Source organism: Diadema antillarum, unplaced genomic scaffold (assembly GCF_040938485.1).
Source record: "Diadema antillarum isolate AM-2024a unplaced genomic scaffold, OU_Dant_1.0 seq00000230_RagTag, whole genome shotgun sequence".
In the NCBI taxonomy this organism is placed as follows: domain Eukaryota; kingdom Metazoa; phylum Echinodermata; class Echinoidea; order Diadematoida; family Diadematidae; genus Diadema; species Diadema antillarum.
Window position 1 is genome coordinate 23,983 of NW_027271280.1, and position 16,755 is coordinate 40,737.

Here is a 16,755-nt window from a genome sequence, read left to right on the forward strand (position 1 = left end):
TACTGTCCAAAAGATACTGTGATTGTGTACGGTCGTGATATGTTTCGTTCAAAAGTGGGCAGTGGCCGCGATTACAGATAGCATGAACCACCCCCACGCATAACAGCCGACACACTGCAACAATACGCGCACACACGTTGTGCTTGCACTACAGAGGTGCACGAAACAAGTACAGCCGTAGCCATATCTTTCCGTACGTTCACCTGCTCACTGATCTATGGGTGTTCGGCACTCCATTGAAGTGTGTATGTTGCGCTGAATGCCTAGCGCCTTGCCCTATGCCTGTGCCTATCTATCACCAATAGCCTCTTGATTCATAGGACTGGTGTAAACACTTTCCGGAAGTTTACCATAAGAAGTCACACACACAGGTGTTTACTCTGCAAGCCAAAAGTCTGCACCAGTGCTGCTCAGCTGTCATGTCCACGGTAAGCTCTCTAATTTAATCGTAACTTACGTTTTCTAGTTACAAGTTATTTTGAGAGATGGGTCGCTAGGCTGTGCAAGTCCAAAATGAAATTGGAGTCTATAAAATTACCTTAGTGAAACCAGGGTCAAAGGGTATGATGGGCAGACTTCACTCAAACAAAGCTAACGTTTTTTAGGCATTTTTATATAAATTAAAATTTAATAACACCCCTCAAACTGAAATGGCATGCCAAGGACTGGTCAGGGGCCCGGGGCCATGCCATACATCAGTCCGGGAAACCCGCTCATGAGGACCGCCCCCGCGTACGAGGATGGTCCCTCCTCATGAGGACCTCCCCCCGCCTCATGAGGCCCCCCGGGGAACGCCTCATGAGGCCCCCCCATTCACTTCTTATTCATCTCACATCTGACGTACAAATTGTCGCAACTTTGCACGGTGATTTTTTGTTACACACACATGTCCACTATCCATGATGAAAAGAAGAAAAAATCCTGTCTGTTTTTTTTTTCAAAAATCGAGTTTTAATCAACCGATGCAGAGCGCCCATCAAAACACGGGCGTCAGCGCGTTCGCACAATGCAAGACTGCCGCACCTAGCGGCCTGATCCGACTAAATATTTTCGATGCTTTTTTCTGCGGCTCTCACCTCTCCGCGCACGAATCAGCCTCGTGAAGCTGAAGTCTGACATATTTTTACACAAATTCGTAACGAGAAAAATTAAATCAATACTAACCTGATCTTGTCCATATATTCCAAATTACTATTCCACACTGATAGAGTAGGTGGGTAGATGACATACTCCAGTTTGTTAGCAAAATAATCACTTTGTAGGTATGACGAGTTCACTTTCTTCGTCAATTCCGCCCACGATTCCGCCGTTTGGGCGCTTTTTCTGGAATCATCCCGCGACGCGACGTACGTCGCATCACATCACGCATCCAGCACATACCAGTCGCATCACATCACGCATCCAGCACATACCAGACTGGTATGTGCTGGATGCGTGATGTGATGCGACGTACGTCACGTCGCGTCACGGGATGATTCCAGAGAAAGCGCCCAAACGGTAAGCGGGCGGCGGAATCGTGGGCGGAATTGACGAAGAAAGTGAACTCGTCATACCTACAAAGTGATTATTTTGCTAACAAACTGGAGTATGTCATCTACCCACCTACTCTATCAGTGTGGAATAGTAATTTGGAATATATGGACAAGATCAGGTTTTTATAGTACTGATTTAATTTTTCTCGTTACGAATTTGTGTAAAAATATGTCAGACTTCAGCTTCACGAGGCTGATTCGTGCGCGGAGAGGTGAGAGCCGCAGAAAAAAGCATCGAAAATATTTAGTCGGATCAGGCCGCTAGGTGCGGCAGTCTTGCATTGTGCGAACGCACTGGCGCCCGTGTTTTGATGGGCGCTCTGCATCGGTTGATTAAAACTCGATTTTTGAAAAAAAAACCAGACAGGATTTTTTCTTCTTTTCATCATGGATAGTGGACATGTGTGTGTAACAAGAAATCACCGTGCAAAGTTGCGACAATTTGTACGTCAGATGTGAGATGAATAAGAAGTGAATGGGGGGCCTCATGAGGCGTTTCGCGGGGGGCCTCATGAGGCGGGGGGAGGTCCTCATGAGGAGGGACCATCCTCGTACGCGGGGGCGGTCCTCATGAGCGGGTTTCCCGGACTGACATTGTCATAGCCATGGCCCCAGCAAAACGGAGGAAAAAAAAAGAAGAGGAAAAAGATAATTTCGTACGATAATAGTCTAACGTTAGGATCTAGGCCCCAACAAGTTAGGGGGGTAACTTACTGCGACAGCCGCCACACGCAGTGTGGCGGCTGCGTGTGGCGGCTGCGCCGTGCTCCCATTCAGATCTTAATGTTGAACAAACGGGTGCCTTTACGGCGCTATATTTCCTTAATTTTTCAACAGAATAAACTACTAGGAATACTTACATGGGTCGATGAAACCTAAATGACTATCATCGGCGACTGTTTGTGGCATTTCATTGCTTGTGATGCACAAAATGATGTCTTATAAGCAGCTCACCGATGTTCACAGAATTAACAATCACTTGCACAAGCACACAGAATAGGGGAGCTATTCGTTATTCTCACATAAGCGAAACTGCGGGGAAGCCGCCAGGACCGCGCCTGGCGGTGCGGTCTCCAGGGCTAGGGGGTAACTAACTGCGACCAGCAGCCCCAACGTACAACGTACAATGTACAACGCAGAGCGGCGGGTCTCCGGGGCTAGGGGGTAACCAAGTGGTAAACTGCGACCAGTTCTCCCACACCACAGTTTTAATTTTATAACTGTGTGAAGGAGCGCCCCGGGGTTATCTAGGCCGCTGAGGGGGTAGACCTCTGCCTCTGGCGCTGAAGTTATGAATAGATATAGATCTAGTTTCCACCTTACTATACAATACACAGCCCAGTCGCTATACGTCTAGCGACAGGGCTGTATTTGCACAGTGTACTAGAGTCTAACAGCGTCTGGTCGGGCTAGTATTCGCCAGACTTAAACCCTGACCAGCCTGACAACTGTGTGAAGGAACGATGTAAAGGTTTGAATAGTGCTCTACGTGCTCTACGTGCTCTACACAGTGCATCTACAGTACAAGTATGTATATCAGTCCAGGAAATCTGCTCACGAGTATGAGGGGGGCTCAGTCTCACAAGGCACTCTCCTTCTCATGAGCACCTTTGTAGTAGGTAGGGTAAGGGTACCAGTATTCGGTCAGCTACCGGTATTCCATCACTTATCACTTGCCACCAGCCAGTATTAGTAAGTTCAACTGTCACAACACACTCAAATCACATCAATTCACATACTTGCACACTCATTCACAACAGGAAACTCCTAGCCCCCTCCAAAAATCCATCCAAAATTTCAAATGTTACCATCAAAAGTGCAGAATCGGCGCTACTTTCCAAAAGCGCGCGCGGATTGAATCCAATTATAAGAGTACGGGTTGCCGAAAAAGCGCTAAAAATCGAGAAATATGCTGTTCTCTCGGGGGATTTTTTGCTTATCGCAAGCTTGGGGTGTGATGGTATCCTCAAAAACGCAAAAGAAAAGCAAAATTTCCTTACGTGCCGATACAGACTGTGTCTCAATGTACAAGGGTTGAATGCAAGTGCCGATTCCCCAGTATTCGGTCACCAACGGGCGCCGCAACGTCGCCGATGCAATTTTGCGCCAACAAGGTAGCATGCGGCGCATTTTTCAGCTGCCTTGAACACGCATTGACTTTGAACGCGCATATCGCGTGACTGAATACTGGTCGCGGTGACCGTATTCTGGGGAATTTTCAAGGTGATATATTTTGGGATTTTGTGAAATTCTGTGTGATATTTAACTAAATGAAAATTGAGATTAAAGAAATTTGATATATTTCACATACATTGCTGTAGATATGATGTAGTATTATTTTAGTTTGAAAAATATTGCAAAAAAGCTTAAAAGTGACCGAATACTGGGGGTATTACCCTACTCAAGAGGCTCCCTCTCAGCAGTGCTCATGAGACCTCCTCTTCACTTCTCATCCATCTCACATCTGATATAAAAAAATGGTTGCGGCAAGTTCACACTGTGATTTTTTGTTACACACACATGTCGCTATGTCCACTCTCCATAAATGATGAGAAGAAGAAAATTTCTGTCTAGTTTTGATTAAAAGCAAAAGGGCACACCTTTGACCACAGGGGCATGACGGCCAAAAGAAAAAGGGCAGGTAAATTTATGGCCTTGAGAATTACTCTAGGGGTCATCACGACCAACCAAAGAGGCAGGGATGGCCATGGCTGTCGATTGATTACAGCCCTGCAATTAGATTAAATTTTAAAGTATAACTTCTTTATTTTTTGGTATTCCATAATGTTTATACATACATGCACATACACAAAACATTAAACTTTGGGTAAAAGTTGCATTTGTAGGTGCCTATGTGTAGGTAATTAATGAGATTTTGCCTAGATGTGCCCAAATTCTATGGAAAGAACCATAAACTATGTACATCATGCATAGTTCAGTTGTATTGCAATACAGGTACCATATCGAATTTTGCAATAAAGCCACAAATATAAGGAGACGTCACTAATTTTCTCAGTGAACCATAGCTGTGTGGTTTATGAATTGTAATGAAACTATTGTTCACATAATATTCAACAATACTAAATTGATATGGTTATACTGATTAACATTTTTACATTCTTAATTGGATGTTTCTATCGCCGTATCGGATCCCTACCCTAACTCACATTTTAGAACTATTTTGAAGCACTAAACCTGTTTTTTTTTTTTTTTCCATCTGCACATTGTAAATAATGGCTTTAAAGTGTCCAAATACACTGGAAATCATAGTGTGTCCAGTCAGAAAACACAAACACAAACACAAACACACACATGCACACACACACACACCCAGAAACAGCCATAATTCACATGATAACCCCTGAAAGTATACACATTTCAATAAGTCAGATCATATCGCTAACAATTTGGCACTTGTGTGCTGCGCATGTACATATGTGTAAGTTCTGCTCTGTAAGCGCCAGTACTGATGTGTGCACCTTCTACTATTCGTGTACGTTTTTATGAATAATATCCATGATCCATGATTCCATGTCGATCAGTCACTCACATGCATTGCATACATCACTATCATTCAAGACGTATTTGGAAAATATATCAATAGCGCCATTGTTCAATTGAAAGAATGGGGTGATTGACTAGTCCATTTCAAGTTGTTTTTGTTTGTGTGTACTCTTAATTTATATGTAAGCCCCACTTAATAAAAATTGGAGGGACAAGAATTCTAATATTTTGCAGAGGTCATGCCTCAGGTAGATTCTACATGATATTTTTATGCAAACATAATACTCGTTGTTGGTGAGTTTCTTCAATCTGTCTCCCTCTACAAATGGAATTTGTTAAGATCGCAACTGCTGATCTGTAAATTAACAAACATGTCGGAAAGCAGTATTAGTTCGAGTCCCACTGGTTACTTTTTTTCCGACATGTCTATCAATTTACAGATCAGCAGTTGCGATCTTAACAAATTTAATTTGTAGAGGGAGACAGATTGAAGAGACTCACACCTGAACCATCACCCAGCTGTGAAAAATATCACTTTCATATATATACTCAGGGTACGGTATAGGTGAACTTAAAGCCATTAATTTTTTTACATTTACCGGTATTTCCCAATGTCTTCTGTCCTTTTCATTGGCTCTACTTCTGTCTCATGTTAATTACGTACTGTGATTCTTAATGTTTACATGCTTCTCTTTCTGTTTTGATTTAAACATCTTTTCATCAACACCAGGACAAACCAGTCGAAGAAAATGGGGATGGGCCTTCAGCAGTGCCATTTGAACCATGGTACCAAGTTACCATCAGTGATGCAACAAAGAATGGGGAAAACATCAACTTCAAAATCAAGACGCTTAAGGTACAAACTTCATCTCTGTTCTCTCATCTACAATGCCTGTACAACCTTTTTTTTTCTTCCATTTTAAGCAAATTGTGGTAATGTTTTATAAGAGGGGTATTAATTATATGTAGAGTGTGTGTCAAGCTGTGCTTCAGAATAGTATTATTATGCAAAATACTTTTTAGCCTTGATCCAGTGATGAGGGGAAGATTCACTGAGAGTATGCCTACTCAGGGATTTAAAAGAGCAATAACAGTGGATGAAAAGTTATTGTGTGACAGCAGAACTTTAAAACCAGTAATCTCTGAAGAAATGTCAATTGAAAGTATAACATTGATCTGCCAACCCCAACCCCCCCCCCCCAAAAAAAAAAAAAATATATATGTTTTCCCGACATGGCTTTCATCATGATGCATCACAAATTTTTCTCAAACTTGGTAGGCATTATTGCCAGCTTGGTGAAATATGTACACATGTGTAGGCCTACATACAATCTTTACTAATCTTTTTCTATAGAACCATCTGGAGGTGATAAGCTACAGCCTGTAAGTAGTGCTATGTGAGCAAGTAGATTGGTGACTATACTGTAGGTTCAAGTTTATTCATTGCAGATCCAGGGATGGGTGGGTGATAGGGTATGGGGGTTAAGTTGGCCAAGATTTTTCACATTTGTCATTTTCTTCTTCAAAATGTTCAATACGTGTATGGTCACATTTGTCACCAAACTTGACAAGCATTATCATCAGGGTGACAGAATTTATAGAAATGGGCACCATGACCCCAGTGCCATTGAGGCCAGAACATCCCCCTCCCCAAAATCATAAAACCTATAACAAATAAAATACACAAATGAACACCATACCCCCTCGAGGCCCTCAAAGCTGCCCCCCAAAGTTTTCTTAAGACCTGTTCTCTGGTTATAGTGTGCTAGAATGCGTGGAAGGGGAACTTACGATAGTCGGGTGAGCATGGCATCTTTTGTATCGGGTCTTTTGTATCAATGGAAACCTCTTTTATTTATTTATTTATTTATTTTTTTTTGGGGGGGGGGGGGCGAAGACAGATAAAAAGTGTAGAATCCCACACAATGTCAAGGAAGCTTCCTCTAAAGTTCTAATATTCAGTCCTTAGGACCAGTCTGTGTATTGAGCCTGACAGTACAGCTGTAGTTTGTATTTAAGCAGGTTTAGCATGTAGTTCATGACCACACTAGAGAGCAAGGCTTGAGTCTGGCAAAGAGGAAGTGACATCTCAGACACATTGTGTGGATACTTCCTCCCAGATTGACAACAGATGAGACTGGCTCCCATAGAGGGATAGAAACACCAAGTTTGGAAGTATGGTATTCCTAAAACATGCCTAAGGTTTGAAAAATCACCAGGATTATAAACATTATGAACTACACAAACATTTTCTGATCATGATGCATATCAATGCAGATGTATGTGCAAAAGAAAAAAAAGAAAATAGGAAAAAAAAAGAAGAGAATACAGTGTAGAAGAGCAGGAAATAAAAGAATGCAGTACTTAGCTCTGCCCATGTATGAACAAAATTTGAATGCAAAGTTTACAGATTATTGGCAAATTAAAAACAATGATGCATGTCTGCAATATACATGTGAACATGCATGTTTTTTGGATACCGTAAAAGTGGTTTCTTTCGCGTACAGATACTTTCCCGGTTTCCATCGGTGCCGACTTTTTCGCGTGTGTTTAAATTCGCGGTCGGCAAAATCTGTGAATTCACAGTCAGCAAAAACTGTTTCATTATGCACATGAAAACCCAAACTATAATCCAATTATTCTTTTATTTATTAAATAGAAATTAAAATTAAATGCAGGCTTACCTGAAATCCCGTCTCTTGAATACCTTATAACATGCTTGTACCTACATTGTGCGGTATTGCTGTGTATGTGTTGACCATCAATACACTCAATGCGATAACTAGCAGCGAGTTCAAAATATTTCCTTGCGTGGTTAATTTCGTGCGACTTTTCAAAACATTTTCGCGTGATGTTAAATTCGCGGTTCAACCTCAAAGCGCGGAAAGCGCAAAAATAAAACCACCGCGAAAGAAACCACTTTTACAGTATTTATTTCCTTGAGGAAATTGAATTTGATCAGTATTGTCTCAGTCTACACAATCAAGTACTATATTTTCACCCTGCATAATTGGTTATAGAAAACTGAAACTACACATTTGTAAATTAGATTATTATTTATTTTGATTTTCAATCCAGTTTTGTTACAATGCAAGAGCTTTTAAACAGTACACTGTCCAGTGTCGCCAGAGGCATTGTGTTTTTGGGTTGTCCGTCCGTCCATCTTTCCGTCCATAATCCATTAGTGGAGAGCGTAACTTTGAAATTTGGCATATGAATAAACATGTACCAGTGCACAAAGCTGCCCCATCAACTTTTTGGCATGCATACCCAAGGTTAAAGGTCAAGGCCAAATTCTAAAATTTGAGGGGGGGGGGGGGGAGGGTTTGGTCCTAAGAACCAATCCACTGCTGGTGAAATACCTGATAGCCGGTCTACTGTACATTGAATGTACAATGTACATTCATGCTTGAGCTGCAGATGAGAGGATTTCAGGCAGTGTCTGAAAACATGTGCTGTTTGAAATTCCTTGTGTTGCTGAAAGCACACCGGTATACAGTGCATAAGACTTGTAAGTGATCTTGCCTATTTGAATAACCCTTTTATGAGTACATGTAATTTTTTAAACATAATTCTAAAAGTTGGAACCACAGTAATGACGTCCATGTTTGCATGAAGTGTGTACCTGGTATATGGTGCGCAGATGAAAGGCTATTAAGGTAGGACAGATGAGGGAATTAGGCCTGAATATTTTTGTTTTCACTGCGTTTCACCTCAACAGACTTTATCTGTACATATGAAAGTGCTGAGAGAAGAGATGTTAGGTTGTATGTCCACGTCTGCTCAACTTATCCTGAAATGCTTCCATCGTGAAGCAAAACTTTCCTTTACTGATACATGTAGTTTCAATTCGATGGAGACCTAATTAACTTAGCAAGACAGGTGGCTGCCATTAAAGGCAGATTTGACTGTACAGAGCTTTCATTGGATTCTACAACTCAAAGTATCTTGGTGAGGAGCTCTGTGTTACAAAAACAACACCTAGGTAGCAAAACACTTAATGAACCTAAAACCAGTAGGAAACCAGGAATATTGGCATGGTACAGGCCTGGTATTATCATTGAGTAAACGTTAATTGCCAAACATGTATCAGTGAGCTGATATGCTGATTTAACTATTATTCAGTCGTTCTTTTAATTATGAGATAATGCTATTTCATAATAAATTTCATATTTACAATCACACTCAGAGTGCGTGTGCCTGTATCAATAGACAACAACAGCAACAACTGCAACAACAACAAACAAAGACTTGATATAAATCTATGTGCTGAATCCCACTAGTAGTAGTTTATTACCATCATTTGTTTCATGCCTATGGGTATGGGTATAGGATTGCTTCGTTGATACCCACCAGTTAGGCATACTCCATACATGTTTCAAAAGATGAATGCATGATGCACACAGCACACTGAAATACAGTGTACTTGTACACATAATAGTAATTTAGATGTTTGTCAGTGAACTTATGTAAAATGCATTGACTTTAGTCGATGAACAAGTCCTTAGTCTTTTTGTAAGCTCGGTCAATGAGATCAGGTATTTGAAGGCCATGGTAAGCCTGTATGTAAATGTATTTCATACATGTATGTTCCTGTGTTTCCCCTGAATATGAATGCAAAGTATTAAACACGTAATATAAAATTTGTATTGAATGACAGCTTGAAGAAGACCAGACAGAGGTGACAGTGGAGAGGATCTATGAAGACTTTGAGTGGCTTCAGCATTGTCTCAGCACAGACAACGACATTGGTGGTATCATAGTGAGTACAACCAGTGGCTATACACTCTACCAGTCTCTCCTTTTATAGTCTGCAATCAAGAAATGACTCAGTGAATCATATTCCATGTTATAAAATGCAAGCTTTCTGATTATGTTTGAAACTAAATGCGAAGCTTATGAGGTTGTCCTTACATTACTCTCCAATCATTATTACTTTTTTATTTATTTTTTTTTCAGTGAGTAGAGTGAGTAACATACAACAGGATAGAGCATTAAAATCCCAAAGTTGCAGCTCAAGAACAAAAAAAAAAAAGAAGAAAAATCTCATTTCTTTCATACTTCACAAAGCAGTCTTTCACAGTTAGTTCTAATACACTACCATACACTCCTGTGTTTATTTCTTCTTTTTTATGCCTCCGCAACGAAGTGGCCGGAGGCATTATGTTTTCGGGTCGTCCGTCCGTCCGTCCGTCCGTCCGTCCGTCCGTCCCTTTTTGTTTTTGTCGATATCTCAAGAACCGTGTGGTGGTTTTACATCAAACTTGGTATGAGGGTATATCTTTGGGGGATAATACTTTGTGTGGAATTTGGGGTCACAGGGTCAAAGGTCAAAGGTCACAGGTTATTTTGTGAATTTTTTTTGTTGAAATTTCATGTTTTTCTCCATATCTCGCAAATGGTTCAAGGTATCTTCATGGAACTTAGTATATATGCTTGTACCGATGGGCAGTGATTATCTAGGGAAGTTGGGGGTCATGGGTCAAAGGTCAGGGGTCAAAGGTCAAGGTCAACTCCTCAAAATATCACTACTTTCCTTAAAATGCAGTATGCCTGAAGGTTTTTTTTTTTAAACTTGATGTATGGCATGTATTACCCAATATATATTTTTGGGGAAGTTTCTTGCCAAAAGGTCAAAGGTCAAAAGGTAAAGGGTCAAGTGAAAGTGCTAAATTGCACTTTTTCCTCCATATCTCGAAAGTAACTCGAGGTACAAATCATCATGAAACTTACATATTTATGCATGTTCTACCTAACAGTGATTCTCTGTGGAACTGTGAGGTCAAAGGTCAAACGCAAGGTTTAGATAATGCTATTTTCCCATTTGATACTGAAATTATACTTTTTCTCAATACCTTGAAAATTACTCAATGCATAAACTTATAAAAGGGTCAAAAGTCAAGTAAAAATCATCAGTTCCCCAAATACCTGCACTCTGACATTTTAATCATTCATCCGATTGAACCTAGTTCTAGGAAAGTGAACATTCAGCACATTTGTGTCAAACCTGTCATTTTAATATTTTGCCAATTGTGTGAAACTGTCATCACACATTGTCAAGACATTGTACTATACACCTATTAGGAGAACCATGCATTATGGTGGAGGCATATCAGTCGCCGTAGCGATATATCTAGTTTTTCTTGGGGGGGGGGGGGGGTCCATTAAAAAAAAAATCTGTGTGTACTGAAAATGCAACCCACACATTTTAATTTGAACATTTGAAATCTATTCCTCCCATGAATGATTCTGTAGATAAAGCATCCTCACTATGTCACATGGAGGGAATCAAGAGAGTTTTATTCTCCTTCAGTCTACACTACACTGAAGGTACTTCCTGGTAGAGCCCCTTTAGAACCTACAACCTACCAGTATTTGATGACATAAATGGTATCACTGGGTACCAAATAAACATCAGCCATTTTGTTGAATTATTATTTTTTTTTTTAAAAGGTTGTACCCTGGGTGCCAAAAAGTGGGAAATTATTTTGGTGCTGGAGCTAGCACGCGCTAGCCACTGCACTGCACTGCACTGCACTGAAGCACACGCTATATTGCCAGCACAGCATACCATGCATGCATAGTATCACATGCAGTGGCATGGGAATGAATGTAGACGCACACACAGTGCATGCATTTCTCTGCGGCTGTCCTCAAGTAGACGTGAGGTGGCGCTACACAACGTGGTACCCCGGGGTACTACGGTACCCCGGGGTAACGCGTGATGCATCATTTTTCGTGCCATTGTGACTTTGATATTACAAATGCTAGCTTGGTTTAAACATTGTCTTCTACTGGAAATGACAGTGTGTTGTACCATTCTAATATTGACGTTGTTACATTTTGGAAGAGATTGCTAAGAAGGTAGAATTGGAATATAGGTAGAAAAATCTGATGAGCTCTGCCTTGATCGCTACGCACATCTTCATACGGGCTTTATAGCAATATAAGCGCACACTACATTGGAAAAAAAAGGCAAATGATACTGTGATACACAAATTTTCATACAGGAAGAAAACTGATAGTGATAGAAGAAACACTGATCTTTCTATCACAGCCATTTTTCTGGCAGCATATAACACAAATGAAATATGAATTTAGACCACAAATGCAGGCACTCTTGGTCTACATTTTGGGAAACTGGTATGCCAAGTTTTCATAATATCAGTTGACGCCACGGGAAGCTGGTATACCAGGTTCCCATAAGGTACGGGTTAAGTCATAATGTCTTACCACCAATAATGTTGACAATTTTCAAAATGTCATGATATGGAGTGAGTATGATTGCTTCATTTTTAGAATGGCGTCAGAGCTTTGTAAGACTTTAGGCAATTCCAACAATTACAGTACATGTACACACATGATATGTTCATTTTACTCTTTTTAAAACCCATTGAGGACAGACTGATTTTGCTATAACACACATTTCTCATACACACCTCTCCAAGTATACTCGGGACTAGTCTTCAACCCTTGTCAGTAGATAGTGTACTGTGCATAGTACAATGTAGATCATACAGCCACTCTGTGTGGTTTGGCCTACCACATGATTCTGATGACAACCTTGGTGTTCAGGTCAACAAAAATAGGTTATGGGAGTGGAGTATACACACTGGTCAACCAATCAAAATTCTACATTGACATGGGTAGGAGTTCACAAACAACAACAACAGCAACATTGACATGGATAAGAGTTCACAAAACTTGCTTTCATATGCCTGTTGAATGTCTGTGTCCACGTCACATGCTCTTAGTCCCAAGGATGTCTGTTTATTGTAAAGAGTCACCTATGCTTATCACCAGCATTATACATACATTTATGCAGTGTGGTGACACTTCTTGGTTTCATTTTCTTTTCTTTTCTTTTTTTGAGTCATTTCTTGGCAACAATCTAATTGCAAAACCAGATGTGATATGACTTGTCTTTTTTCCACCATTTGTGGCATGTATTCAATGCCTTTGTCTCATGGGCATACAGTTGTGTACACATTGTATGTCTCATAACATTCTTCAGTGAATGTACCATGCAGAATTTACGTTGAAACAAATGATTGTCACAACAGTGTCATTTCTCAAAATCTTTAGTTATAGCATTATCATCTGAGGGTAGAACATTTTTTTTTTATGCCTCCGCCACGAAGTGGTGCCGGAGGCATTATGTTTTCGGGTTGTCCGTCCGTCCGTCCGTCCGTCCGTCCGTCCTTCCGTCCGTCCGTCCGTCTTTCCGTCCGTCCGTAATGAATTTTGTGGACAAGGTAACTATCAAAACCTGTTGAGGTATCCTAATGAAACTTGGCATGTATGTGTATTAGGGGATGAAGTTGTGCCTATCAACTTTTGGGTGCACATGCTCAAGGTCAAAGGTCAAAAGGTCATGGTCAAATACATAAAATTTCACTATTTCCACCATATCTATGCAATGCCAGAAGATATTTTCTTGAAACTTAGTGTATACATGTATCACCCAATTTCAATTCTCTGGTGAAAGTTTGGGTCAGGAGGTCAAAGGTCAAAGGTCAAAAGGTCGATTAAAAGTATTAAAACTTCTTTTTTTTTCTCTGTAAATTGGAAAATTGTTCAAGGTATCTTTATGGAACATCTGACTGGCAGTGATTATCTAGAGAATGTAGGGTTCATGGGGTCAAAGGTTAGGGGTCAAAGGTCAAATGCAACACTTCAAAATTTTACTATTTCCCTCATGTTCATGCAATGCCAGCAGGATTATTAGGTGATCCGAGTATCCTCTCGGATCACCTATTGTATCTGTACGGATTCTTTCTTTCTTTCTTTCTTTCTTTCTTTCTTTCTTTATTTCTGGACAAAAGTTGTGCAGAGGTTAGCTCAGAAAGTGCATTGCCTATCAATGTCAAACTTATACCATATATGTATCATATCGCAAAGACGGCAGCGCAAGTAAAATCATAGTGATCAGTCAACCGTGACGTCACTATGACGTCATTATATGAAAACACATTTTCAATCATATCTCATTAATGGAATGGAGTTTTTCAATGAAATTTACGTCACATATATTTCAAGTCAAGCGCATTCTACTCATATTCTCAAAATTCATCTATGCCTTAAAACGTGCGCGTACGCGCGCGTTGAAATATTTGTATGCTCAAATCGAGCTCAAATTTTTTTTGCACACGTTTCAGACCATTTGGAGCATTTTTTGAAAAATTGAAAAAATCGGACGGACGCGTACGCGCGCGCATATATACGCACGCACAGCTCAAATGCAACAGAAATTTCCCGTTTTTTCACACGCATCGCATGTCTGAAATGCCAAGGTATATTTCTATCAAATTTCAAGTCAATCCGACTCAATATGACGTCATACGGGCCCGTCAAAGTTGAAATTCCGCGCGCGCGTCAATGGCGATATACAGTGCAACTATGCCAAAAAACCGCCAAATTTAAATCTGATTTTACTCGTCAGGATGAACGGTGACCCCCCATTTTCTTTACATATTTTAAAAGCTGGTGAGTTGTACATGTCATTTCATGGGTTGGCGATACTGAAAAAATGATGAAAAGATATCAAATTTCTTAATAAAGTAAAAAAAGTAAATTTTCAAAATGACGTCATCAAATTTCAAATTCACTCGAGCGTATCTCACTTAAATTTCGCCAATTTTCACCCAGATTTCAGTATGTTGTAGCTTACGAAATGTTCTTTCATTAATGTAATAAAAACATTTTGATTGGATAACGTCATCACCTCGTAAAAATGGATTGAAAGTATCCTTGTAAAATTTGACCAGTTTACGTGTTATCTCTATGGGAGAGCAGTTTTTCTGGCAGTGAAAATTGACATTACTATCTTTTTCGAGCACTAGCTCACTTATGCTTCGGTGAATTTTCCCCAGATTTTAGTATGTTATAGCTGAGACTTTGGGCTATCGTTAATGTGCCCTTCATTTTTTCATATGACGTCGGCATCACGTCGAAAAACTTGGTTGAAAATGGCACGTAGTTTCGATGCAGCGTCATTTTGCTTAATACACAGGGCCTATGGAGCATGAAATAGGTCATTGCATAGCGCATCCGACTCGTAATCCTAAGGTCCCTGGTTCGAAGCTCACTCCTGCCAATATTTTTTTTTAATATTTTTTAAACACTTTTTTCTTCTTTTTCTTTAGTTCGTCTGAATCTCCTTTCCTAGCTTCATCTTTCTCTGATTTTTTTATGCTTCTCCTTTAAATTTCTATAAAATAATATAATTTTTTCTTTATTTTTCTTTCTTTCTACTACTTTCTGTGCAATAGATGAACAACAACAATGACTATCAGCCCCATACTTAGCACATGTTTAGTTCATGTCACGTACATTATTTCATAAAATAACAACTACTTGATCGGACACCATCTTGGGTATGTAAATTAGGGTCAAAGGTCATAAATGTTTCATCCAGTATCTTGGCGAATACATATCCTATCTTTCCAATATTTTGCACGCGCAAAGACCATGTTACAAGGATCAGTTCACAAAATAACCACTTTTTGTTCAGATGTCATCTTGTCTGTGTAAATTGGGGTCAAAGGTCATATGTACCTTTTTCTCTATATGACGTGTTATCTCTATGGAAGGGAATTTTTCTAGATGCGAAAATTGACATGATTGTCTTTATCGAGCACTAGCTCACTTACCCTTCTGTGAATTCCTCCCAGATTTTAATATGTTGTAGCTGAGACTTTGCGCTATTGCTAGTGTGCCTTTTGTTCTTCATACGAAGACGAAATCATGTCAAAAAACGTGGTTGAAATAAGCTTATCTTTGATGTATTGAATTTTACAAAATAACCACTTATTGCTCAGATGCCATCTTGTCTGTGCAAAGTGGGGTCAAAGGTCATATGTACTTCTTTCTGTATCTTCGTAATGACGTGTTATCTCTATGGGAGGGAATTTTTCTAGATGTGAAAATTGACATGATTGTCTTTATTGAGCACTAGCTCACTGACCCTTCGGTGAGTTTCTCCTAGATTTTAATATGTTGTAGCTGAGACTTTGCGCTATCGTTATGTGCCCTTCGTTTACTCATACGACATCGAAATCACGTCATAACACTTTGCTAAAATTAAAGCTTAGCTTCGATGTATTTTTTTCATATTTCTTTCTTTTTGCAACTTTCTTTGCAATAACTCAAGAAAGACATTCCCTATTACCCCCATATTTTGCACATGTTTAGTTCATGTCACATACATTATTTCAAAAAAATAACAGCTACTTTATCGGACACCATCTTGGTTATGTAAATTAGGGTCAAAGATAAAAAATGTTTCATCCTGTATCTTGGTGAATACATGTCCTATCTTTTTCCACATTTTGCACACGCAAAGACCATGTTACAAGAATCATTTCACAAAATAACCACTTTTTGCTCAGATGTCATCTTGGGAGTGCAAAGTGGGGTCAAAGGTCATATTGTATACTGTACTTCATTCTGTATCTTCGTTACTGTATACGAAATTCGGTACCAAAGATGGCAGGTCTGACTCCCTTTTCTAAATGAGAATCCAAACATCACACAGCCAATGTCCCCTCAACACCGATAAAACATGTATGGTCATGCCTATTTGGATCAGGACTCACATCATTGATTTCCAAACAGATCGGATCACCTAATTTGTCAGTGTTGACAAATTCTAAGTCTAGTTATTATTATTTTTTTTACACTTGGTGTATGCATGTGTAACCTAATAGAAATTCTCTGG

General features: G+C 39.8%; 1 protein-coding gene across 1 annotated transcript in view; it reads left to right on the forward strand.

Annotated features, from left to right (window-relative positions):
• Positions 1-273: 273 nt before the first annotated feature.
• LOC139729254 (sorting nexin-5-like) overlaps positions 274-16,755 on the forward strand; it is a 34,777-nt gene continuing 18,295 nt past the window's right edge. Inside the window, exons 1-3 of the mRNA XM_071640185.1 lie at positions 274-428; positions 5,767-5,892; positions 9,697-9,798. Coding sequence (XP_071496286.1) covers positions 420-428; positions 5,767-5,892; positions 9,697-9,798 — 237 coding nt within the window. The 5' untranslated portion in view covers positions 274-419. The remainder of the gene's footprint in view (positions 429-5,766; positions 5,893-9,696; positions 9,799-16,755) is intronic.